The following is a 26,998-nucleotide window of genomic DNA, read 5'->3' on the forward strand; positions in this document are numbered from 1 at the left end:
CATGTTTACCATCAGTAAAATGTTGCCTAAATTCATACATTTTGTGTTAAGACACTGAGGCAGACAGGCTGGTACAGCAACCGACGCTTATTACAAGGGAAAAAAAGAAGGTCTGATTGAATGATTTACTCACTAAACAGTTCTCAAAATTACACGATTATAATGAAGTCTGGTGATGTTGTAGTAACTAGTTGATAGTAGTTATTAAGCTGTTCCCTACATACATGGTTATAATTATACATTTAATTATAAAGTGGTCAGAGGTGAGGCTGGACCTTCTGGCCATAGCCTCCTCATGGAGTCATGTTTTGTGTGTAGCAGCACTTACGTATGTGCGTGTGTGTTCTATATATCCACAGGAGCTGAGCCTTCGTAAAAAGGGTTTGGAGTGTCTGGTTTCCATCCTCAAATGTATGGTGGAGTGGAGCAAAGACATGTATGTCAATCCAAACCTTCAAGCTAACCTGGGTAAGTGTGTAGTGTGCAGTAAATATGTTAACAATGCTCAGGAGAGGGTGGAAGTCTACATATATAATTAGTGTGTGTGTGTGTGTGTGTGTGTGTGTGATTTGTTTGCAGGCCAGGAGCATCCGTCTGATAGCGAGGGAGGAGAGTTGAAGCTTCCAGAGCAGTTGACGGGACGTCGGGACAGCATCAGCTCGCTAGACTCCACCGTCTCCTCCAGCGTGCCGGTTTCCCAAGCAGACCATCCGGAGCAGTACGAGGTCATCAAGCAGCAGAAAGACATCATCGAGCACGGCATCGAACTGTGAGCTCTTTTTCTCTGCCTGGTTAGGATTTACGTTAGGATCAGCCTTTAACAATGGATTAGTATAAAAAAATGTTCCCTTTGTATAGACGACATGTACTGATGTTTTCCTCTCATCTCTCCACAGCTTCAACAAGAAGCCGAAGCGAGGTATCCAGTACCTGCAGGACCAGGGCATGCTGGGTGCCACAGCCGAGGACATCGCACAGTTCCTACACCAGGAGGACAGACTGGACACCGTGAGGGATTACACAAGCTGCTTTAATTAATAACACTGTGTTCTCAAGCAACAAAAACTTTCATTCAATTTAGTAATGCCCGAACCTCTTTACCTCTGTGTGCACAGACCCAGGTGGGAGAGTACCTGGGAGAGAACATCAAGTTCAATAAAGAAGTGATGTACTGCTACGTAGACCAATTGGACTTCTGTGGGCGGGACTTTGTGTCAGCTCTCAGAGCGTTCCTGGAAGGCTTCAGGCTGCCTGGTGAGGCCCAGAAGATTGACAGACTGATGGAGAAGTTTGCTGCTCGATACCTGGAGTGCAACCAGGGGTAAGGTTAAAATCAGATCTATTATTAAAAGATGGGGGCTTCGAGAGATTTTTTGCACGAGTAAAGTGGGGTTTTTTGTTTTCTTTTAGTCTTTACAAGTTTTCATTTGATTAAGAACAAACCAAACATTCGACTGTTGCAGCAGCTAACTGTTGCCTGGTGTGTGTCCTCTTTTACAGACAGACTCTGTTTGCCAGTGCAGACACTGCCTACGTGCTGGCATACTCCATCATTATGCTCACCACAGACCTGCACAGTCCTCAGGTGAGAACTGTGGATTGTTTTATGTCACAGTCAACGCCATGATCAGCCATGATCAGCATCTGTGAGCCTTTGGCATTATTTGCTAAAAGGCCACAGCAAAGTTTTGTGCTGGTAAAATGGAAGAAATGCAGGACTGATAGTGACTCTGGTGACAATTGTTGGTGTGTTTTTGGTGAGTTAACTGCTAGATAAGTAGTATAACCAAAGCACAAAGGAATCTACCAGTGCTTGCATGTGTTTGATTGGTCACAGCCAAGTGGATGCCTTAGAGGATGACATGTTACATTGTGGCAAAAGTGGCAAAAAAAACTCCTCCTATAAAACCATTTTAGCAGGAGAAAAAAGAAGAAAGAAACCTCAGAAGGAGCCATAGAGGAGTAATCCCTCTCCCAGGATGGGCAGGCATGCAATAGATGCTGCAAGTACAAAACAGAACAACAGTATCACAGAGTATACAGATCTCAAATATAAAATAACTGACAGAAGTAGATATAAATCCTCCTGGCATGGCTGCATTGACCACTGGATCATTCACATGAATGAGGGGCCAGCACTGGTCTGTTTCTGTCTCAATGCAGCCTTCTATAAATAGCAGCTGCCTCTGATTTATCACTGCTGACAGACCACTGTGACAGAGGAAATTGCATGTGAAATTTAAAGTCTGGGAAAAGCAGGTTTAGAATATGGCAGAGAGAGTGAGAATAATGCAAGGGAGAAAAAGAGAGATTATGAGACAGTGTCGGAAAATAAACACTTCGTTGACAGCAATAAGGAAAAGTAAATGACAAGATGCATCACACCGCAAACAGCACCAAGACAACAAGACAAACAAAACAGCAGCAGTCTGTTTCAGTGGTGTTCTACTTGTTTCTTTTCCTGACTTTTAATAATCTGACTCACTGGATGTAGACTGTGGCCGACTATTTCAGTCCACATTCTCCTCCCCTTCCATTATCTGTATGTTTTGGGTTTCAAAGTCTCCGTCACAACATAAAACAGCATCGACAACCTCTGAGCTAGCAGCCTACACGTTAAAAACGGCAGGTTCTCTCACACGAACCTGCTTGCAAACGGTATGAACATAAACAAGCTGGTTGGGTTCATTTGTTGTGCAGTTTCATAAAAATCAAGCTAAACTGAAAAGGTGCAGTGACAAATAATTCTGCATCTCTGATGCATGATGGATTCTAACACCTAATGATGGCAAGATATTAGCATTTTATTTTATGCATATTCAATGCTTGAAAAGCTCGACAAATGTTTTCCGCTGTGTCCCATCCTCACACTCCCATGTCCTCCCTTTCAATTAATCACTCCAACTACCTTACTTGATCCTTTTCATTTGTGTAGGTGAAGAACAAGATGACGAAGGAGCAATACATCAAGATGAATCGTGGTATTAACGACAGTAAAGACCTGCCTGAAGAGTATCTATCTGCCATATATGATGAGATAGCGGGCAAAAAGATTGCCATGAAGGAGAGCAAAGAGTTCTCAATCACCCCAAAGTCTACCAAGCAGAGTGAGTACAAGTATGCTTTCATACACATTCTGTCAGGATTACTCACTCAAAAAAACACATTTCTCTGAAGTTTGCTTTCCGAGTAGAATATCACGCTCACTGAAAAACACAAAAACATCAGAAACATGAATGTCCTCCTCCCTCCAGGTGTAGCGAGTGAGAAGCAGCGTCGCCTGTTGTACAACATGGAGATGGAGCAGATGGCGAAGACAGCTAAGGCTCTGATGGAGGCCGTCAGCCACGCTCAGGCCCCCTTCTTCAGCGCTACACACCTGGAGCATGTCAGGCCCATGTTCAAGGTTACTTTACATTCCTGATTGAACCAGATCTTTAACTGTGGGATCCATACTGGGACCTAGTAAAATATCAGATGTGGACGTACTGTAAATGTATTTCTGTGTGTTGCAGCTGGCGTGGACTCCCTTGCTGGCAGCGTTCAGTGTGGGACTGCAGGACTGTGATGACCCAGAGGTGGCCTCACTGTGTCTGGAGGGGATTCGATGTGCCATCAGGATCGCCTGCATCTTCAGCATGCAGGTCAGCTCATGTTTAATACACAAATTGAGCCTCGCATGTATAATTGTAAGCAGCTGTAAAAGGTGTTCATCATGACCTTCCATATATTTTTTCTTAACAAGTCACAGGATACATCAGTAATGTTTCATTTTTAAATAGGCTCAGTCATGAAAACCGAATGAAACTGTGACTGTGTAGTAACCGGCCTTCCTGTCTGTAGCTGGAGCGAGATGCCTACGTTCAGGCCCTGGCCAGATTCACCCTGCTGACGGCCAGTTCCAGCATCACAGAGATGAAGCAGAAGAACATTGACACCATCAAGACCCTGATCACTGTGGCCCACACTGACGGAAACTACCTGGGAAACTCCTGGCATGAGGTGACTTCCTGCTGATAGGGCTGGTGAACATTAGTGGCACAGAGAAATATTCTCAGAAGTAACTTAATCTGTGAGTGAGTGATAGATTACAGGTAACTCACAGTTGCTAGTAAATTGGTACAGAATAGTTTGAAGCTTTGACGCTTCATCCAGAACATTGACATTTGAATTCTAAGTCATTCGAATGCTGCTTTATGTTTACATGTCTTTTCATTCTGTTTACACCCGGTATTTCTGCACAGTTTCAGATAAAGATTAAGCTACACTAATATAATCATTATTATACTCTTTGTTCAATTACATTCCGGTGGCTGCCTGACATTGTTTCCAACTCATGTGATCCAAACTTTTCCAGTAACTCCGTAGTGTTGTAGTGTAGTGTTGTTGCTCTTATAGAAAATTACTAAGAAAGACTAACTCCTTTTAATCTGCTGAATCACTTTAATCAAAGTAAGGATTTCATCTGAGGATATTTTATGTTTTTAAAGTGATAGTGATATGATGACAGACATTCAAAGCCTCATTTGAAAAACCCCTAATAGAAGCTTCGAATGTGAAAAAATTACATTCGGAACAGCCCTAGTTGTCATTATTATTATGCTGCTTTAGTTTTATGTGTGTCCCTAATACAACAACCTTTCAATAAATCCTGACTTTATTAAGGTTGTAATGTTCATTTTAAAATTAAATTCATCACAGATATTAAAAAAATAAATAAAACTCCTGGAAGTAATTTGTGGTTTAATTGTGTGTGTTGTAGATCTTGAGGTGTATCAGTCAGCTGGAGCTCGCCCAGTTGATCGGCACAGGGGTAAAGACACGCTACATCTCAGGGGTGGTCCGGGACAAGGACGTCGGCATCAGGGGCTTACCCTCCGGCACAGAGGAGTTCATGCCCCTGGGACTGGGTGAGACACACATACATTACATACACAGCATAATTGTCTCTATCTTAAGGATTCCCATCGAAACTACAGGTTGTGCTTCTACAGTAACTGTAGTTAAACTAAATTGAAGCCACTGAATAGCCTATATTAACTCAAAAGAAGCTTTTGTTTAATGTAGAAACAATGGCTTAACAAAAGTTTAATTAATTACAACAGACACACATTCATACATTCTGCATTGTAACTTTCTCACTGTCTTTTTAAAGGTAACACATGTTTGTTGTCTGACTGAATACATTAGCTTGTGTTAAATATGTTTGATGTTGCAGGTAATCTGGTGGGAAGTCAGGACAAGAGACAGATGGCCCACATCCAGGAGTCAGTAGGAGAGACCAGTTCTCAGAGCGTGGTAGTAGCTGTGGACAGGTGAGACAAAGTGCTTACATACAGGACATTAACAACCTAATGAATGAATCGGTATCTGTTTTTAATGGTGAATGAAAGTTCTGTCCACTGCAAGTAATAAAACTACTTTTGCATTTGCAGGATCTTCACCGGCTCCACCAGACTAGATGGAAATGCAATCGGTGAGTGCATCTTCACCCTTAGACACAGTAACACTGGTTGTGTATGCTACAAAGAAAAGGATGATATTCATGGTGTGTCGCTTTTTTAACTGTTTCCAGTGGACTTTGTGCGGTGGCTGTGTGCAGTGTCCATGGATGAGCTGGCCTCAGCACACCAGCCGAGAATGTTTAGCTTACAGAAGATTGTGGAAATCTCCTACTACAACATGAACCGTATTAGGCTACAGTGGTCTCGAATTTGGCAGGTCATCGGAGACCACTTCAATAAGGTTGGTGAAGCATTTAAAAACCTGAAAACTCTTAACCAGGCAGAAGCATCAGCTACAATCTCATGTGTGTCAGTGAGGGGTGGTGCTGGAGGCAGCTGTGGGGTGACACAGTGTTTTACTGGTGCGCTTCCTGTTGCTCTGTGCAGAGTTCTGTCCTGTAATGCCTTGAGGACTCAGATTTATTACCCCTACAGAGAGATACTGTAGGAAGGTTTTTAAATTATTCCCACACAGGCTGTGTGTTTGCAATTGCAGCCAGACTTTGTCATTTATTTAATTGTAAGTTTACAAGTTCAAGCACACAGCACCCCAACAGGCAACTGCACTGAGACTGTCCTTTACAGAGCTTTTCATTTATGATGCAGTTTCACTGAAAATACAGATGGACAGTTTTTTGGTACAAAGATCCAAAATGGGACTGGACATTGGATCAGTAATGACAACAAAAGGTTGTCATAGCTGTAAACATGTATTTATGCTTGTAACACATGCAGAAATCAAGCAAAACAACTCTAAATGATTCTTATGATGTGGCTGTGATGAAGAGACGCTCTACTTTTCTCACGTGTGGTGCCCTGATAACACAAGTCTTTGCGAATACGGCTTAATTGATATTTCTGCTTACGACTGTCTTCCTGTAGGTGGGCTGTAATCCCAATGAGGATGTAGCCATCTTTGCTGTGGACTCGCTGAGGCAGCTTTCCATGAAGTTCTTGGAGAAAGGAGAGCTGGCCAACTTCCGCTTCCAGAAAGACTTCTTGAGGCCTTTCGAGCACATCATGAAAAAAAACAGGTACATAACTGAGCTATGGATATTTAGAAGTAACAATGGTTGGGCACACATTGGTTATATACAGTAGATAAAAAGGAAAGAAAAGTGTTTTTTCAGTAAGATATTTGTTCCATCATATATTGTAGTGGAGATAAAATAGCTATTTAAAAAACACAGCATTACACCATGTTAACGTCCTCCCTTTAGGTCCCCCACTATCAGAGACATGGTGATCAGGTGTGTGGCTCAGATGGTAAACTCCCAGGCGGCTAACATCCGTTCAGGTTGGAAGAACATCTTCTCAGTGTTTCACCAGGCAGCCTCTGACCACGATGAGACTATAGTGGAGCTGGCCTTCCAGACCACCGGGCACATCGTCAGTGAGTATGACTATAGCTCTTTCCTCAGGTGATAAATAACAAGTGGCAGACATTGTCTTTTGTCAGACTGCTCAGCTGACGGCGAGACAGTTCCTCAGTCCTACTTTAGCTTGATAAGGCTGTGAGATTTCCTAAGATTTTAGAAACCAACCAAGCAACAAATCGAATCAGCATCAAGTTCATTCTTGTTTTCTTACTGTCTTTCCTCCTCTTCATCACTCTCCCCTCAGTGAACACCTTCCAGGAGCACTTTGCAGCTGCTATTGATTCGTTCCAGGATGCAGTGAAGTGCCTGTCAGAGTTTGTGTGCAACGCAGCTTTCCCTGACACCAGCATGGAGGCGATCCGACTCATACGACACTGCGCTAAATATGTCTCAGAAAGGCCGCAGGTAGGAGCAACTGTGTTTTACTGTACTGGTTCACTGCAAATATATAGTTTGCAAATGATTTAATATAAATCTGTAATATTAAACTTTCTGAATTCATGTTCTCCTGCGTCCCTGTCCAGACCCTGAGGGAATACACCAGTGATGACATGAATGTTGCCCCTGGTGATCGGGTGTGGGTTCGTGGCTGGTTTCCCATCCTGTTTGAGCTTTCTTGTATCATCAACCGCTGCAAGTTGGATGTCCGCACCAGGTAGGAAACGGCTCAAACTGTAACTTCACTGTGGTGACGAGTTTACATTTTCATAACAGCTTTAACTACACTGTTCAGCTACACTGACCTCAGTGTCTTTTAAAACTTCCAGTTTCCCCTAGTGTTTTACCTGCCCTATTTGATGCAAAGACAAGACATATAAAAATAAATTAAATAAAGCAAACTAGATAGGGTGTAACACAAACTGGTATGCATAAAACTCAAGCATGACTGGATAAAAACAACACAATTTAAGAGAACTTATTCCACAGATATCTTGGTGCACCCAAAGGAGAGTAAAAACAAAGACTGCTGAGCCTCAGAATTGAGTGAAATTAACATGCCAATTTAATTGTTGTAGCTATAACTTATTATACAAATGAAATCTGAGTCAACATCATTAATCTGTAACAATCTTCAACAAAAATGTAAAAAAAAAAATTGGTGTTTTGTATTATAAGTGTGTTTTTGTTTGTTTGTGTTGGTTGGACAAAATAAGACATTCGAAGATGTTAATATCGCCTTAGGCTCTGAGGAGAACATGCATTTTTCAATATTTTGTGGACATTTAATACTGGAATTTGCTCGATGTTCATTTAAAAGTCACATTACATGTTTACTGAAAGTACAAAACATTCATCCACTTTCCTGTAATGTAAAGTTGTTATACCTGTTTTTAAAAACTGTAATGCAGTCTTAAGTATTTGATATCATCTGGTGAGCTGTTCACTACAGCTACATTTTTGACCGAGCACACTGAAGTATTTATATCCAAAAGAACCATGTCTATGAATTTCTGACTGTGCCTCCTATTATAACTATACTGGTCTTTCTCTGGCCATTTAGGTATTTACTGTATATGCATGACTTGCTGCTAAATGTTGAACCCTGTTATCAACCAAGCATGAAGAATAAATTAAAAATATCAAGACACAAGATGATATCAGTATGGTGCAAAGAAGCCTCTGACTCATGTTGCAGTGCTAGTGATCCCACACTGGCTGCAGAGCTGTGAAGTAACCACACTTATGTGTCTGATGTTTGTGTTTGCTTCTGACAGAGGTCTCACAGTCATGTTTGAAATCATGAAGAGTTACGGTCACACGTTCGAGAAGCACTGGTGGCATGACCTCTTCAGAATCGTCTTCCGCATCTTTGACAACATGAAGCTCCCTGAGCAGCAGACAGAGGTCAGAGGCCGCCAACTCCCATGGTTGTTTTATGTTTTGACAGGCCGCTTAAATATTTGAAGGATATCCTGTTTTGTGGTTTGGAGGAGCAGAAGACCCTAAAAGCTGCCAATAATTTATGTACACGTACATAATGAGAATGGGGCAATTTCAAAAACCTTCCGTACATCTGCTCATGTTTGTTTCTTGTTTGCTTCCAGAAAACCGAGTGGATGACAACAACATGTAACCACGCTCTGTACGCCATCTGTGATGTGTTCACCCAGTTTTATGAGCCTCTCAGTGAAATCCTGCTGGCTGACATTTTCACACAGCTACAGTGGTGTGTCAGGCAAGGTGGGTGTCAAATTCATGTCGACAGTAGCTGGGGACATTAGTAAGGGACTGTATAAAAAGTCTTGCGGTGAGGAGGACGAGGAGCTGAAACACACAGTTCACTAACCGGATGTTCTTCATATTTTCTTCGTACACTCTGTGGGCACCTCACAATTCAGTTTGATTCAGAATCCGAGGGCTATGATTCAAATAAACAGATACATTTATTTCCATTATCTTTGCTCAAGCTCAGATGTCCTCACCAAAATTGGGTTTTACAGTTTTTGATTACTGATTTTTCTGCATCGAGACATAATCGTTTGAGAGAATCATGATACATCCAAGAATCAATTCCCCCCTCCCACCCCTATTCTGGAATTAGAAAAAAATTCCAACACCCGCCCTCTAATATCACAAAACAGTATATATAACATTATTGAGTCACTACAATTTGTGCATTTCACCAAATGGCACATTGCAAGCGGAATTGGACAACGTTAACATAATAACACTGCACCTTCAACTGATATTATCACTGGTATTTAAGACTACTGAGAGGCTGAAGTGCTGTAACTTTTGCCTCATTCTGCATCCCAAATAATAAAGTTACAAGAGATGATGTTACAGCATATGACATTAAAAGAAATAAATTATTGATTTCAAATGAGAAAAAAATATTAAAGTAGATGTACAGACTACCCTCCCCTCAACAAAGAGAAAAAATACGTAACTGCGATCTCATTTTGGACCACTCCAAACTAACTTTGTTACAAACCAACCTCTTTAGTGTTTTGGGAAACTTGTTGCTTTTTTTTAATAGTAGGCAGTAAAGATTTCACAATAACGAGGTCACAGAGAAAAAAGTAAAGGACATGCAACAAAGCTGAAACCACAGATGCCCCTGTAATGCCTTAATAATACCTTTTAGCAGAATTTTCTCCTCCAGCGCACATGAACGATGAAGCTGTGCATTACAGTATCACAATCCAAACATTCAGCTGATGTAACAGGATTCTTTGGTCCAAAGTGTTCAGTCTCTGACATGTTTGCAATATTTACATGTGTCCAACATGTTTTGAAGTGGTGACCTTTCCTCTACAGACAACGAGCAGCTGGCTCGGTCGGGGACAAACTGTCTGGAGAACCTAGTGATTCTGAACGGGGAGAAGTTCAGCCCCGAGGTCTGGCAGATCACCTGCTCCTGTATGCTGGAGATCTTCCAAAATACCAGCCCTCACGCGTGAGTCTCTGCACTTCTAACCAGGAATTCACTCCACTTAGCTTGAAAGCTTTCATTCAGTCCGTCATTTAATTCACTGTAACTGTTTGGAAGTCAAACACACCGTTTTATCATTTGGAAGTTAATGGGAAATTTATGGATGTGGGCTAATGTAAGTAAGTAAAGTTTATTTGAATGGCACCTTTCAAACAAACAAATCACAAAGTGCTTTACAAAAATAAAAAACATGATTATTTCAAAGTTATTGTGCTTCAGTGATGCAACAGAATGGAAGTTATCACCACATCTGACTCCAGATCTGCCTTTCTGTTTGCTTTTCACCTCAGCTTGTTGACTTGGCGACCAGCTGGACAGGAAGAGGAAACTGCAGATGGCAAACATTTTGTAAGAACATTAACACATACGCTCATTACCTTAACAATAATCAGCAGATACTTTGTACTCTGAAACATGATGAACTGCTTTTAGCCAATCAGAGGACTGTTATATTACCTACTAAACACCACTTTAGAACAATGACACTAAGCTGTGAATGTCCATGTTATGTGTCGCTGTGTGTCTCCAGGATGCTGATTTTGACAGCCAGTCTCAGAGCAGCTATGACAGAGCTCTGTCTGAGAGAGGACACAGCCAGATGTCCAGCGATGACACCTGGAAGGGCAAGTCCAATGCAAGTGAGTACACAGCATTCACAAGCACAGACACACACGCACACACTCTCATACACACTTCTAACTCAAATTCTACTTGAAAATCTATTTGAACATGGAAAAAAAATCCAAATAGTTAGTGATTAATTTAATAGTTGAAAACTATAGTTGAAAATCGATTAATTGTTGTATGTCCAATTTGTCGCTCTACTGTTGCTGTAAAAATAATCTTACCTTGTTGCTTTTTGTCCTTTATAAGGTTAGTTTTGCCCTTAATTGCTCATATCTCCACATGTTGGGTTTTTCTGTGCAACAGGAGTTTCGGACCAGAAGCTGTTTGCAGGGCTGCTGATCAAATGTGTGGTACAGCTTGAACTCATCCAGACCATAGACAACATTGTCTTCTACCCAGCAACCAGCAAAAAGGAGGATGCTGAGAACATGGCTGCTGCACAGGTAGGTTACAACAGCTGTTGTATGGGTTCAGTGAACTAAGGTCAACTAAGGGGAAATGATTAAATGTCAGAGGCTGAGGCACACAAAGAAAATCTTAAAAAGACAGCCTTAATGATTCCTTAATTGTCAGACATACTTGGCTCAAGTTGTCTTAAACTGTCCTCCTGTCAGCGAGATGCTCTGGACGAGTCGGAGGCTGAGGGAGGCGAGGCGGGGCTGGATCAGGGCATGTACAGACACATGACTTCTGCACACCTGTTCAAGCTGCTGGACTGTCTGCTGGAGTCGCACACCTTCGCCAAGGACTTCAACTCCAACAACGAACAGAGGACAGCGCTCTGGAGGGCAGGTACATAGAATGGAAAAGTCCATTGTGATATTACAGCTCACAACATTGTATCCCTTTTGTTTGCACTTGTTCTATATATTTGACATTCGGCAGCCTGTTTAGAAAATGAACATGTAATGTAACATCTTTGTTTAATGTAAAGTCTAAATCAGAAAGGTTCAGCAGAAGTGAACCTGAACACTTTGGATGACCTCTGTGAGAGAATGCTTTCTTTGTGCCGAGTATTGAACCCACCAAAAAGCTTAAAGACATGTAAATAAGTTTCATCAGCCTTTGTATGTCTCTCTCTTGTTGTTTCTGTTGTTGTTTTTCAGTGTTTTTTTTTGCATTTTCTGGTTAAAGAATTGACAGTGGAGAGATGACAAGAAATAAGGGGAGAGACAGAAACCCTTCTCACAAAGATTGCTCAATACTGATGCAAAGAAGGCATTCCAAACGCAAAAGAGGCATGACATGCAACACAACAGCATCGGCATCTAGTGTGGCGTATAACATACATGCTGGACAGTACTTTCTAAACAAAGCAATGGCATAATATGCCAATAACAATCATTTACCGTCTCTGTTATATGGCTGTTGATATCGTCCTCTGTCTGAAGGGTAAGGAGCTCCTGGACCTCACTGTCTCCCCAGCTTACAGACATTTTCAGTTGCTGTTCTTCTTCAATTAGCTGCTAACTGCTGCTGCCAGCTGCCCTTTAAATCTCCCGGTTGTGGGTCGCACACAAAACACATCATCAAAACGTCACACTCCTGGCCCATCCTGCTGCCTCGTCAACAATAATGATGACCCCACAATCACATGTCTTTGTATCTTTTATACAGAATGGCCAGCTGCAACAGTGCTGCCTGGAACAGGCTGTTTAAAAGGGGCTAGAGAATGCCATGCAACAGAGGTCCCTGACTAGACTCACACCAGGGACATTGTAGTTCTTAGCTGTTAACCTAAACCCCCAGTGCACCCTTAATTGTTTTAGCATTTTGTGCCTTTGCATTGGAGAGAGGGGTGTGACATGCAACGTAAGCCAGAAACAAACCAGGAATGTTTCGGTTATGTGTCTTACCTTTTGTGTCCCGTAAAGCCCTCTGTTGTTGTTGTCTTTGTTGTTTTTAACTAATGATTGTCTTTCTCTTTTGGCTCAGGCTTTAAAGGGAAATCTAAGCCCAACTTGTTGAAGCAGGAGACCAGCAGTCTGGCCTGCAGCCTGAGGATCTTGTTCAGGATGTACTCGGATGTTCAGCTGCAGGACTCATGGCCTGACATCCAGACACGCCTGCTGCTGTGAGTTCATGATCATTAATATTTGACGCAGGCATAATAAGATGGCCAGCGTTTCATTGGAAGATGAGGCTGGTTACTCAAACGGGACCAAAAACTGTATTTTTCAGCCACAGATTTGATGCACTGATTATTTCTAGCAGCAGGAGGGTGTATGTGGGATCGCCTCAAAATAGACTACAATGTGCGTGTTCATGGTGATGAAGGAACTAACACCCAGTGCAACATGTGAATAAGCATTTTTATAGTTTTTAGACTACAATGGAGCTCTATGGCACAGAGGAAGAAGATATATCAGGCTGTGGACACAGTATTTGTTGATGGGATTCATTGTTGGTTTTCATGTTTTTGTGGGATATAAGACAAAGATGAAAATATAGAATATGACCAGACTGAAAATTGACATTTGTACAAACTTAACAGAAAAAGCAATATTAAAAAACATAGTTTACTTTAGTGTTTTGCAGTTGCTCATCCTCATTACCTCAGAATCTCACCAGTGTGTGATTGTCTGTTTAAACGTGCAGTACTGGTGTTGAGTGAGCTGTTTAACACATAGCTCATATCTCATTATGTATTTATGAAACATGCACTGTGTATGCATTTAGTAGAATATATTGGTATGCTGGTGGCTGCTACAAATCACCTTGTTGTGTTTGTCACTGAGCAGCTGCACCGGAGCAGTTGACTCATGAATTACATCAACAATACCTATGTGTGGTGTTAATCGTCACATGACTGGCGTCTCGGTTAGTGATGCATGATGATGATGATGATGATGATAATTTTAAAACTGTGGCGGCTCTGATACAGATGTGTGTGTGTGTGTGTGTGTTGTCTCTCTCAGGGTGTGCAGTGAAGCTCTGGCTTACTTCATCAGTCTGACCTCAGAGAGCCACAGAGAGGCTTGGAACAGCCTGCTGATGCTGCTGCTCACCAGGACGCTACGGCTGCCCGATGACAAGGCAAGAACACATTGCTTCAGGACTCAAAGCCATATTTGCAAACATTATGGAGCTCTGGATCTTTACTTTGTCAAACTGTGATGAAATCTGAACTAGGATCAGAAGTTACAGAAAGGCCTGTAGCAAAAATACCATGAAAAGTTCAAACAAACGTCACAAAAATTACAAACAAACATGTCTTTGACCCTTGTAATTTCTGTCTTTTTTTTTTTTTTTTATTTCTGAAAAATGTGATTACAAACACTGTAGTGAGCTGTCGCCTATGAATCACACACTTTCAGTGTGCGTGCATGATTCACTGATGATTCATGGCAGCCCATGACTCAGGTTTTCTTTTCAGGGCATTTTAGGCCAGAACTGTAGCAGTTTTGGGATAGAAAACAACCCAGCAGGCAGCTTGAAGCAGTAGGAAGTGTCGGCGCCATGCAGCCAGCTTTAGTGGAAAACACCAATACCACACAAACCACTGCATCAACAAAAATGATAACAGCATTGTTAAAGTGGACTGGCCAGCACCATTCTCTTGTGCAGGGCCTGATGTCAAATTTGGGTTGTTGTAACAACAAATCTTAGTGCTACAAATTGTGTTTATTTGCCTGAATGCAATTTCATAATTCAAGGAAATTGCCTTTTTAAAGCCGCAAAATACAGCAAAAACATAAATCTGTGAAGACAGAAACGGCTCTTAACACATAAATTTAACACCCTGCTGTGAACTCTTTGGACTCCCAGCAGCGCCCACACATCCCAGAGAAATTGCTCTTCCTTTCTCTCTCATGTATGTTCCTAATATTTCCAAATACACTGGTTACACCTTTGGCAAATAAAGGGATCAAAGCACATACAGCCTGCTCATTTACATTTTTTCACTGTCTGCTTCTTTTCCAGTTCAAGCCCCATGCTTCCTGCTACTACCCCCACCTGTGTGAAATGATGCAGTTTGACCTTATCCCTGAGCTGCGGGCCGTCCTCAGGCGCTTCTTCCTGCGCATTGGCTCCGTCTTCCACATCGCTGCTCCCGAGGTGGCGCCTGCCCGGACCCCCGCATCATAGAATGGGTGGGTGCGTGGTCAGGTGTAGGGAGGGATGGAGAAATTGAAATGAGTAGATCACAAGTGGACACATAAGAGACTTTCCCCCTCTTTTGGACTGGAACAGATTACAGAGGGGCTGTAATGTGAGGAGGAAGACGACAAAGACTGTAGCTTTTCTGTCTCGGTTCAGGACTCTGAAAGCATTAAAGTGTTGAGCTTTTCTACTGCACTCAGCTTGTAGGAAAGTGTTTGCCCTGTCCTTCCTTCCTCTCTTTACTCTCGGGGATGAACAGCACTGTGACCAGCACTCTCTGCTGACTGTAGTCATTCATCATCCCCCTGACTCTCATCTCAAAGTGTATTGACTAGAAATAAAACTGTAAACAAATAATTTATTGACATTGTTGCAAACCCTGTACCTGATGCTTTGTTTCTTTTGTTTGTTTTTTTAAATACCTAACAAAAAAAAGGTATCTACATGCTGAGAGCAAATGAATGATACCACAGAATTTGATGAACCTTGCGTTTGCCCTTTGTGAAAATCTCTTTTGGCCACCTGTGCCTGTAAGAAAATGATGACATCTGTCAGTGTCGCCCTTATTGTGAGTTTGCTGATCTAATCAAAACATGTTGTAATATCTGAACCCTCATGTATCGATGTCCATCCCAAAGCATTGTTTGTCACTTTAATGTTTATGTTCTCTCTTATGTCTGTGTTATTCGGTAGCGATTGCTAAAGAGACGGAACCTCTCAGCTGCAGGTGAACACAATCTGCATCTCTTACAACACTATCAAAGATCTAATGCAGCTTTGTCTGTGAAGGCTCTGCTCTCTGTGACGTGACCATCCTGTCGTCTTTATAATTTCTTGCCTGTCCAATGAGATTTTACTTATTTATTTTGCTCACTTGCTTTACTTTGTTTTATGATTATTTTTTTCAGGATAATTGCTGGTTTACATTGAAAGGTTGGTTGAAAGACTGGCTTCTTCACTCTGTCATGCATTCCTGTTTGTGTGTGTGTGTGTGTTTGTGTTGACCCAGTGAGCCTTACACTGAAGGACTTAACATAGAGTCAACTCCTCCTGGCTTCTGAATCACAGCTCAGCCCTCCACTAACCCATCAATTGGCACTCTACGGTGAAGCGACGGTTGTCCATTTCATTTTCCACACTCTTTAGCACATCTGTTGGCTAATGTATTAACACCGACCAGTATACCAACCTGCCCCGGATGGTTAGAATGCCTGTCAGTGTTTTGTCACATTCAAGAGTCGAGTTCAACCACAGAACGGTTCAGGAACGGAGCGTAACCAAAACACTCATCTACAGAGATACTGGAATCTCTGCGTCCTGGATCCTCCCGAGTTTATTCCATGCCTTTTTGAAAAGAAGGATGTATGTAATTATTTAAAGTGCATTTAAATATTTTTTGAGAAGCATTCCTTCCCTCGCAACTATGGATGTCTACTTTTCTTCCCTAAAAGCTAGGGAATATATAAATATATATATATACAGTAAATGAAAAAATCCAGACTGTAAAGTTTTCAATGTAAGATACATAGAAATGAAAGTGCTATATGGTTCTATACATAATACTGTGATGTAATCTTCCGAGCATTTGGTGAAGTATCAATAAACCTGAATTCTGATCCATTCCGGTTACTATTGATTCACTTTTAAAGCGATTAAAAGCTTTCTCATACAAATAACATTAATAATTGTTTGAATTAAAGGGGCACAGTGTGGTTTTGGAGAATAAATAAAAGACAGAATTTTGATACTTGTAATATTAATGAGGTAATAATACAAACTCAGAAATATTTATTTCCATAAGTGAATAAACAAGCTGTTGTCAGAGGAAAATAAGGTCCCCAGAACACTGTTTGAAGCTAGGAAGGTGGCAGGGTCTGCCACATATAAACAAAGTAAAACGGGATGAAATTGTGTGTTTATTTAGTCATGAAAAAGAAGAGAGTTTGTTTATTAAGTGTGTTTAGGTCTATAAAAAAAATCAGTCAATGAAGATATTTCTCTTCAGATAAAAGCTTCTTCCCCAAAACTACGTAGTGCACCTTTAAGGTTTTCTTAGGTAGAGCTTAGGGGGCAACTGAATGGAGCAATTCATGTTGTTAATTACACCTGTGCATTTCCTGCCATGTCAAGGCAAAATGTGATTTACTAATTTATTTACTGTTGCCAGTTTTAGCCCTGCATGTTCGTTGACACGTCACAGTGTAGATCTGCCTCACTGAGCCTCATGTTTGTGTATACAACAGTGGTTTAGTTGTTTGTATATGTGGCTGTGAGAGTGAAGGTTGGGAACAGGGATTTTCAGTGTCTCTACAGATGTCCACAGGGTGGCGCTGTGCTCAAGCTGGTCGTCGGCCTGGAGCGCGCTAGATTTTGGGGTAACAAAGGTTACCATGGAGACCTGTCACATCCTTTGTTTTGGCCTGTAAAGTGAAACAGCTGCTACATGGATCCTTTTAAGAAAACGCCATGTTATTAATCTGTAAAACAACGACTACACAGGCAGACAATAAGGAACGTGACACTAAACTTAAATATCAGTTAACATAATTCATGTCGGGGTGAGACGCCCCAGCAAACTGGCTCACTTTTAGCCAGTTAGCGTTATCGTTAGCCAGGCACAGCTAACGCTTACTAAGTAGGACTTCCTCGCTGCTAGCCGGTCCAGCTAGCTCTCATATAAAGTCAGGGAGTGCCCGGGAGTGACTCGCAAATATCACTCCAGTAAGAAGATTACATTTTCCTCTCTATTGCATTTGTGGCAGACCGTTCACGCAGGATGAAAGCTGTCATCTATCTAGCGTGAAGTTACGTCGAGAGCGTAGCTGTGGGCGGATCTGTGGCAGCCAGTAGCTGGCTGGGTGATCTCGGTCGGCGTTAGCCAGAAAGGCTAGCAATGACGGATAGGATTATTCCTGCCGGGGTCTGGATTGTGAGCCAGCAGACATGATTTTATGGAGACCACCCTACAAGTAAGAGTTTCTGGTCATACTACAAATGTTATCTAATGACTGCGGTCGTTGTATTGGCGATATTATGAAGGAATGATGGCAGGGAGGTTGGATTTTCCTCTCTGAATCCAGCTACTTTGGGAAGGAGGTCGGCAGATTTGGAAGAAGAATGCGTTGCCATTATTTGGTTTCCTGCTCGCTTTTCCCGTCAAATGTCACTCTGTTTGATGCGAAGTATACTTGCAGACTGCAGTAAATGATTTTGCCATTGTTAATACACCTCTCAAGGTTAACATTTTACGAATATGCGACTACACCTACACTGTATATGACAGTGACAGCCATCTTCAGCAGCCTACATCGCCAGTAGCTGCCTACAGTAACGTTAGTGCAGGCGGAGCTGTGTCTGGCTGTAATGCTTTGCTTAAAAATATAGTTTTTGAAATGGGGATTTCTTGGGTGGTGGAGTCCGTTCAGAGCTGGAACAGAGGGTGGTGTCGCAAAGCAGCATTTTTCATGCGTGGTGTGATTAAAGGTCTCCAGCCCAGTGTTTATGACAGGAGAGTGGAATGGCCTGTGCTGCCTTCAGGGGCTCCCACTGAGCCCGTTCACCCGTTAGTAAATTAAATTTGTGACGTGTGCTTTTGATTTGAAAAATCAAAATGTTTGTTGAACAGAGCAATAAGGTGCGTAGTTCATTTGCGATTCAGTTAAAGGATAGAGAAGTCGTGTTCTTTATGTGTTAGTTAATGCAATTAACAATTTGACACAATCGAAAAATGAAATATATTACTATGTACGACGGTGTCGAACTATTCTTTACATCGTTTGTTAGATTTGGGTGCAGGCCCGTAAACTGAAGGATTTTGTCTCCGGTTATAATAACAGATTGGGTTTTATTACATGTGTAGATCTGAGTTTAAAGGCCAGCACAAACGAGGATTGTCGACACGAGCGTAAAGCAGATATTCAGAGATCTCTGAAGGCGTCGTGCTGTTACGTAATAGTAGGAGGGCTGGGCATGAACAGAGAGGAGGGGAGAGACGTGGGAGGAGACGTGCAAACATACACATCGCACACAAAGTGGTTATTTTACATTCTTGGATTTTGACAGCTTTTGTACACACAGAGCGACAGACAGACTGACTGACTGACTGACTGACAGATTTGGGACATTTTGTCAGAAGGGAGACGGTGAGCGAATTGAGGATTACTGCATGAGATTGTATTCATCACTGCTGGTAAGGCGCTAATGCTCATATATATATTTTTACATATAGCTTACATAGTCTTTATGTCAGAGATGGCGATCAAAATGGAAACGTGAATACATGTTTAATCTGGGGATTTGCATCGAAACGCAGACGGGGCTCACACAGCCAGCACATACAGAGGCAGCACAGTGTCGCTAACGTGCTCTGGTTGCTTTATCTATAAGTTGCAGTCCAGATTCCACCGCAATAAACATGAACACAGCCCTCGCTTTGCTTTATTGGAGTTAATGTTTGAGCATCACATCACAAATGTTGCGTCCAGGTGCTACATTTCGCTGGGACTCATTGGTATTCCTATAGGAGCTGTGTGGTGTTTACATCAGTGCTGCGCTGTTTAAACCCAAGCCACGTGCTGGTAGCTGGGGACCATGTGGCCATTGTAAACACTGCTGCCTTGTGGGCTCTTTCTCTGGTCTGAACGGCTCTTTCGTGTACTTTGACTACGTATTACGGCCCAGATCGTGTTCAGGACCTCTGTTAGAAAGAAGTGGAAGTTTCCGGACTTGGTGAAAGTTGGTTGGAAGCGTCTGGTTGGCCAGAGGCCAGCGGAGACTGTGTCGGGCTTCCATTGTGAGAGTAGCCATGTATTATGTAATTAAAGCGGTATTTGCATGGAGCGCTCCTTCCGTCCGCCTCGCACACCGATTATTAGGTGAGACTACCTCTCAGCTTAAATGTCAATACTGTTGTCGGAAAGGTCACGTTCCCAGATGATGATCAGCGGACAGCCTGGGATCATCGGCAGGTCATGTTTCTCCCACATGTCTTTGTATTCCTGCGTACAATGTTAATGACGAAATTGTGAGATGAGTGACAGCAGAGGATGAGTGAAAGGCTTTGTCACGTTGTCTTTTGTTTCAGGGATCTAGGCCCACTTAAACTCAATTACTGGCTGCAGGGTAATGACGTCAGTCTCTAATGAAGTACATGTTTAACTGTAATGTCAAATGTTTCATGAGAAGGATAGTTGTCTCCCTCGTAATGATCATTAACTGAAAGCAACATTACTGTCCCAGCTATTTGTTCCTCACTATATCACGATCGATCAATTATTTGTGATTATTTGTATCGAGTATGACATAAAAAGATTCTTTTTGATCACAGTTACTTTTTCAATGCATGAATTAGAGCTGTAACTAAAAGTTATTTATTTATTTAATTCAATTTCAGAATAGTTCCAGTATATTAAGTTGAAAAATGTCATTAAATAGTGAAAAATGTCTGTTATAATGTTGCACACCCCAAGGAAATATATTCTGATTGCTGATGTCTCTGGTTCTCAACCTTTTTGGTGATCATGATCATGAACTCATGTGCACACACATGTTGACTCATAAAAACACACCCAATAAAATCTATTTGAAGACAAATTCCATCATTGTACTATTTCCAAGTCTAAAATATCTTATTTTGGCTTTTCCTCTCCAACCTCCTGGAGACCTCTGGAAATTAATTTGTGACCCCTGAGAGCTTTCTGACCTCCAGGTTGAGAACCAAGTTTTTTTTTGTTTTTTTTTACTAACAGTGATAATATGATAATAAACTGAATGTCTGGTTTTGAACCAGACATTCAGTTTATTATCATACAAGGCAAAATAAAGCTTTAAATCCTCACAGTTAAGAAGCTGGAATGAGAGATTGTAGAGATTTCTATTTAAAAATTGACTGACACAATTACTCAGTCACCAAAATAGTTGCTGATTTCAATTTCTGTCTGTTAATAAACGATAATTGTTGAGCCCTCTAATATGAGTTTATTTGTAGATTTAGATATTAAGCTTTATAACCTCACAACTCTTCTGTTTTTCAGCCGCTGCATTCTCTGTTATGCTTTTATTTTTGAACAGTATTAGATTAACAACAATTTGATTTACGTTGCCATTAGGGGAGTTCTTATATCCGTGATTGTTCAAACACACTCTCACGCAAACTGTGTATAAAGCCATTCCATGTAAGATGTGTCGGTCGCTGTTTGTAAACATACCATTCATAGTTTATTGTTGAGTCTGTTGTCTGTTGTGAAATACAGACGCTTTTGATTGGTGGCTCGCCAACCTGAAGCGTTGGTATTTTACGACCGGGGAATGAGACTCAGCAATCTACTGTCTTTCTTCAGAGTCATTGACGCCTAGAAATGTCCCTGAACACAGCAAAGATAAAAAAAAAAAGAATAGTCATAGGGCAGGGTCTCTGCAGATACAGTCACCGCCACACACCTCTACTAGTCATAATTGATGATTGACAGGATTGTTGTTCTGTGTCTATTCATTGTTTTTTTAGGAATATCCTGCATAGTATACCTTTTAACAAAAGTACCAACCATTTGTTCACCCTTTTTATACCCGAGTGCTGTCAGGGGTTAATCCCTGTATGCAGACTGCAATTGTTTCAATCAGTGTGAAACCACAGAATTTCTCAAGATATCCTGAGATGTATTTGCAAGAAGAGTTTTTCCAACTTTGAGTTCATTAACAGTTCACTGCATTATGAACACCGGAAATTCACTGACATTGCGAGCAAACTAGTTCAACTTTATTGAATTTCTTTAAGTGGAAATGTAATGCAACAACTTGTTCTCAGGTTGGGGAAATGAAGAGTAAAATTTATAGTTGAGAGGGCAACCAACATCTACTATAAGGTCATAGTGACCTTTAATTTATTTTGTATTTCAGACGCCTGTATCACTCACACCTTCATCCTGAAGCCGAGTAATGTCAGACTAGAATGGAGCAGTCATGCATAATGTGTGTTAATGCATTCAAACCCACCGCCAACGCAGATAATCAGATAAAAACTCGTCAGTTTAGAAGGCAGTTTTGTTGGGGGTGTATGATGATGTGCTGGTGCAGATCAGTGTGTTAGTAACATGGACAGCCTGGAGCTGAGACAAACAAGGTGTCTTAAAGGTCACACTGAAGGTCAGAGGTCGCTGATGAGGAGATGGTGACTGTCCAGACTGTCCCTGTGATCTCTCCTCACCTTCCTCACACCACCCCTCCCTTTGTGTCTCTCACTGTCTCTCATCCTCTCTCTCTCTCTCTCTCTCTCTCTCTCTCTCTCTCTCTCACACACACACACACACACACACACACACACTCACACACACCCACACACACATTGGCTCTACTATTGTCTCATTAATATCATTGCCATCTGCTCCATATGTAACAGCCCAATTAGAGAGATGCACTTTGACCCCACCTGTCCAAATTTAATTTGAAAGTCTACAGCCACACTCCTCTTTCCTCTCACACACACACATAGACACACACATAATCAGACTTTGACCTTTCATTGTCGTCTCTCTACAGGACCTGAGCTGATTTGTCAGCCTTGTGTAGGTTTGGTTTTCACCCCCGAGTGTCCTCTGGATATCAGCTGACCATGGTGGTCTGAGCAGTAAGCCTGGCACAGTGTGTTCACTCTAACACAGCAAGGCTCAACAAGAGGGGAGCAGCGACAGACCGGAGCAAAGAGGAAACGCATATTTAAACACAAAATGTCACAAAACAGAGAACTGGTGGTTTTCTACATAAACTATAAACTCTCCCAGAGAAACTATCCTCTCAACCACATGGGACTCATAGAGTCTCCAAACAGGACTGATGGGGGGGGGGCAGAGTCGGGTGAGGAACAGCGGGTAGCAACGCACGCCAACGGGACTTTTAACGGCATGAGTCCTGGCACCCCCCCAGCATCCCCTGTTCGGCAGCAACGGTTGCCGTCAACAACAAACCTGGACGCGGTGAAGGAAGCCCTCCGGGACTCTGCCAACGAGTTCGAGCTGCGATACGCACGCGCCTTCAGCGACCTGCACAACCAGCTGCACATCACACCGGCCACAGCCTACCAAAGCTTCGAGAACGTGATGGACGAGGTGTTCCGGGACGGAGTCAACTGGGGTCGTGTAGTAGGGCTTTTTGCTTTCGGCGGGGCGCTGTGCGTCGAGTGCATGGAGAAGGAGATGAGTCCGCTGGTGGGCAGGATCATAGAGTGGATGACGGTGTACCTGGACAACCACATTCAGCCCTGGATCCAGAGCCAAGGAGGATGGGTGAGTCTTATAAATACACAAAAACACACAAACATGCACAGAGAAGAGAACTTTTTAAGTGCTTTCAGTATGATGCTTGTGTAGCCCCTTACATAAGTTGAATAAGCTGAAGTCACCTGTATGGAAATTTCCATGTTGACACTCCACAGCTGGCAGCAACACTGAACAGTGGCCAGTTAGGTTGATTCATGTCCTGATTTTTCCAACTAGTTCCTCCAAAATATTTCCTCTCTGCTGATTTATTTCCAAGAGAGCAGTAAATATCGTTAATGTTTCTTCTTGGCTGCTTGCCATCACCTGCCTGGCACTAGCACTGTTTGAATATTTAGGAAGGAGGTGTGCTTGGACGGACACGTCGACACAGATGTTGCATGGGAAGTTTAAGATAAAGGTGAATCTTAAAGATGATGAATCAATGAATTGATATATCGATCTGGTCTGAATAGACGGATCATTTCAGCCCTAGAAGCCACTGAATAATTTTAATGAGACGTCAGGGCATCTGCAGCTGTTTTTGTGGCAACACAACCAGGTATTTTTAATGAGACTTGAGGACATCTCTAGCTGTGTGGTATTTTCAGCCTAAACAACCCTTTTCCTAACCCTATCGAAGTGGTGCCTGTGGCTAAACCTAACTAGACAATGCACAGCATTGTCACAACGAAAAATAAAAATTGAACCTGAAGAAACCTAAAATTGCAAATAAGAAATGTAAACTTTTGAATATATCCCTGGTTTGCAGAGATGTTCATTGCCAACATTTACTCTGGTGATTGGGTTGGTTTCGGATGTGGTTCTCTGTTAAATACTCGAAATACCAGATTTGCTCAAATGTTTTGGTAGGTTTTACGCATCATGTGCCTGTTGGTCAGCTGTGTTTCTGTCTGAACATTGGCTTAATCGTTTGTGGTGAGTTGCGTTTCACTTGGGGAAAGAAGATCCAGAGTATATTTGTTATTCCAACATACGTGTTGTGACTTATCATATGGAGATTGGCCCAGATAAGCCAGCATGCAAACATTTCAACTGTATCAGCCCTCGTGAGATTGTGACATGGCACTGGGGCTGGGTTGGCTCTGCGACCGGCAGAGGAGAAAAGAACTCAGATTGGATATAACAGAGAAGACCTGGATAACAGGCAGCACACACGTTCTAAAAAAGCCATTTGTGCTTAAATGCGGTGAAAACAGAATGTTTGTGTGGTCAGCAGCTGGTTCAGCTGTTCTCTAATTGATCAGCAGCATGGTGCTCAATGAGCTGAATCGAAGTGGGAGCTTAACAGGCTTCATCAGGGCTTTGTAGCTCTCTGCAGCCCGCCTGCCTAGGGATCGAAGTTCTCTCATCACAGGGTGGGATGAAGTCCAGAGCTTTTACAGATAGCCCTTTGTTTTACTCCGGTCAGTTGATTGGCTCTGTGCTTTTTTTTTTTTTTTTTGCTTTTTTTTCTTCTTCCACTATCTGTCCATTGTCTCTCCCCTGCCCTGTCTTCTCTTCTGTTCTGTTCATCACTAAGGCAGCTGCCTGCAGATGAAAGCTCTGTTATTTTTTTTTTTTTCCGGGGTTTGCTGGAGAGTGGGTCACCCTGGTACTGAAAATCCTGCTGTGTGTTTGTGTGTGTGCACGTGAGCTTGTGAACGCTTCCAGGACAGTTAAGGTCAGCTGTGTTCCTTTGTGGCAGCCATTTGATGGTATGTAGGAGAGCGAGGGCGAGGGGAGGGGCTGTTCATATCTTCTCCAGCGCTGTATACCGCCAGGTCGAAGGTCGATCCTATGGAAACTGACATCCCAGTGACTGAACAGCCGCCCCAAAGAAAATCCCATTGGGCAGAAAGTGGCTATTTGTTGTTTGCACTAGCAGACGCAGAATTTATTTATTTATTTCAATGTTGGGCTGAAACCTGGAAATAACACAGTGGAGAGGTGGGCCAGGCAGGATGAGGTTATAGAAACGGGTGACAAGATGTGATATGTGATAGGAAAAGCTAAAGCCCTGCAAAGCTCTAAAGTGATGCTACCCACTCCAAGAGGTCTGCTTACATAAACGCAATACTACCCCATTTTCTTTCTCCATGTTAGCATCATTTCTTGTTACAAATAATGGAAATATTATCCAAATTGCAATATGGCCAAGTGCAATATCCAAATCTCAGGGGCTGCAATTTTTTTGATAATGGTAAAATGTGTGACAAAACAGTATTATAATGAAGTACTGTAGTGCTGCAGAGATGCCCTGACCTAGAAATCTTGTTTACCAGATGTAAGAAAACATGTTTGTTTGGTACAAACCCCAACAAATGTCACATCATCATGATTTTAACAGATCTCTTTATTAAAAATGAACACTGTGATGCAAAAATGATAATTTCCACTAATCTTGAATCATATTGCAATCGTAGTATCTGTCAAAATAATGAAAATATGATTTTTTTAATTTATTTTTTTACCATTTTGTGCAGACCCAATTACTAGGGATAGAAATGTTGTGTAGGCTTTCAGTTCAACAATTTGGGTCAGAATAAAATATTTCAACAACCCCCGAATGGATTGCCATTCAAATTTTGTATATTCATGTTCCCCAGAGGATGAATGTTTGATGGTCCGAGACTTATCCTCTTGTGCCACCATGAGGTTGACATGGCTGGTTCAGAGTGAAATGTCCTGACAATTATTGGATGATTTGTACACATATTTATATTTCCTGCAGGATGAATTGTGACAGCTTTGGGAATCTTCTAACTTTTCGTCTAGCGCCACCATTTTGTCAAAATCTCAAGGTGTCCAATACTTGTGTTTAACACCAAATTCATGCAAAACGAATTACATTTGAATCTCCTAGAGCCTCTGCTCTACATTGTTTTTAGGGCTAATAGCAAATGTTGCATGCCACTATGTGGTGATGGGAATCGAGGACTGGAACTGTTGAGAAAACCGGGGAGATCAATCTTATGCCTCAGAGCTTATCAGTTCTTTTTTTTTTTATCAATGCCAGCATGTTTTTTGACAGATGCACATGATGTCAATGCAAAACAAACTCGCATGTCTCTGCTGCTGGAAACTTGCACGAAGAAGAAGTCATGTCAGAGAGGAGGAAACAGCCGGAAGTGTGGTTTTATTTCATGATCTAATCATGATTTCTCAAACATATGTTATGATAAAAATCGCACCACGCAGGCGGGAATATCATATTTTTTCTGTGACTAAGACAACCATTACGAATAATCTCTCAATTCATCATTTTTAGATGATGACAACTGGCTCTCAGGCTTTAGCAAGCTCGACTAAAATTGATCAGGCACCAATAAGGAAACTGATAAAGAATCAGACTGATATTAAGTAATCGATAAAGACATTGATATGAATGAAATCTTATCATTTCCCATCCCTATTAACACGCTAACCTAAGATGGTGAAAATTACCTGCAAAACATCAGCATGTTGGCATTGTCATTGTATGTTAGCATATAGGCGCTAGCATTTAGCTTAAAGCACTGCTGTACCTAACATGCTTCACAGAGCTGCTAGCATGGCCGTATCTTGTTAGCTCTTTGTGGGTACTAACTTTTATTGTCCTGATATTTTGTCCTGATACATTAACAGCTTTTTGTGTAGATCCAGTAAGCACTTGTTCATGACCATGAGGCACATTCAGCGAACAATAGACAAGTAATGAAG

The 26,998-nt window shown here is 41.9% G+C and overlaps 2 protein-coding genes across 5 annotated transcripts in view; both read left to right on the forward strand.

Annotated features, from left to right (window-relative positions):
- The window catches only part of arfgef2 (ADP-ribosylation factor guanine nucleotide-exchange factor 2 (brefeldin A-inhibited)), a 31,098-nt gene extending 14,428 nt beyond the window's left edge, over window positions 1-16,670 (forward strand). The window contains exons 13-39 of the mRNA XM_084366191.1: window positions 360-468; window positions 580-769; window positions 897-1,008; window positions 1,116-1,321; window positions 1,501-1,585; window positions 2,936-3,107; window positions 3,255-3,406; window positions 3,516-3,644; window positions 3,844-4,002; window positions 4,763-4,910; window positions 5,219-5,315; window positions 5,436-5,476; window positions 5,576-5,745; window positions 6,387-6,538; window positions 6,725-6,897; window positions 7,128-7,288; window positions 7,408-7,538; window positions 8,599-8,728; window positions 8,929-9,064; window positions 10,145-10,283; window positions 10,610-10,667; window positions 10,849-10,957; window positions 11,250-11,389; window positions 11,561-11,738; window positions 12,882-13,020; window positions 13,865-13,982; window positions 14,871-16,670. Of these exons, the coding sequence (XP_084222317.1) occupies window positions 360-468; window positions 580-769; window positions 897-1,008; window positions 1,116-1,321; window positions 1,501-1,585; window positions 2,936-3,107; window positions 3,255-3,406; window positions 3,516-3,644; window positions 3,844-4,002; window positions 4,763-4,910; window positions 5,219-5,315; window positions 5,436-5,476; window positions 5,576-5,745; window positions 6,387-6,538; window positions 6,725-6,897; window positions 7,128-7,288; window positions 7,408-7,538; window positions 8,599-8,728; window positions 8,929-9,064; window positions 10,145-10,283; window positions 10,610-10,667; window positions 10,849-10,957; window positions 11,250-11,389; window positions 11,561-11,738; window positions 12,882-13,020; window positions 13,865-13,982; window positions 14,871-15,035 (3,699 nt within the window). The 3' untranslated portion in view covers window positions 15,036-16,670. The remainder of the gene's footprint in view (window positions 1-359; window positions 469-579; window positions 770-896; window positions 1,009-1,115; window positions 1,322-1,500; window positions 1,586-2,935; window positions 3,108-3,254; window positions 3,407-3,515; window positions 3,645-3,843; window positions 4,003-4,762; window positions 4,911-5,218; window positions 5,316-5,435; window positions 5,477-5,575; window positions 5,746-6,386; window positions 6,539-6,724; window positions 6,898-7,127; window positions 7,289-7,407; window positions 7,539-8,598; window positions 8,729-8,928; window positions 9,065-10,144; window positions 10,284-10,609; window positions 10,668-10,848; window positions 10,958-11,249; window positions 11,390-11,560; window positions 11,739-12,881; window positions 13,021-13,864; window positions 13,983-14,870) is intronic.
- Window positions 16,671-17,455: 785 nt separating this feature from the next.
- The window catches only part of bcl2l1 (BCL2 like 1), a 35,618-nt gene continuing 26,075 nt past the window's right edge, over window positions 17,456-26,998 (forward strand). The window contains exons 1-2 of one of the 4 annotated variants that reach the window (XR_014623483.1): window positions 17,456-18,019; window positions 22,584-23,326. Coding sequence is in view for 3 of the 4 variants with exons in the window: in XM_084365712.1 (XP_084221838.1) it covers window positions 22,772-23,326 (555 nt within the window). In the remaining variant the exon portion in view is untranslated. Of the gene's footprint in view, window positions 18,020-18,044; window positions 19,240-22,583; window positions 23,327-26,998 lie in introns of those variants that run through there. The other 3 variants (XM_084365712.1, XM_084365714.1, XM_084365713.1) reach the window with 3 other exon arrangements.

This window comes from Pagrus pagrus (assembly GCF_965226575.1).
Source record: "Pagrus pagrus genome assembly, chromosome: 11".
In the NCBI taxonomy this organism is placed as follows: Eukaryota; Metazoa; Chordata; class Actinopteri; order Spariformes; family Sparidae; genus Pagrus; species Pagrus pagrus.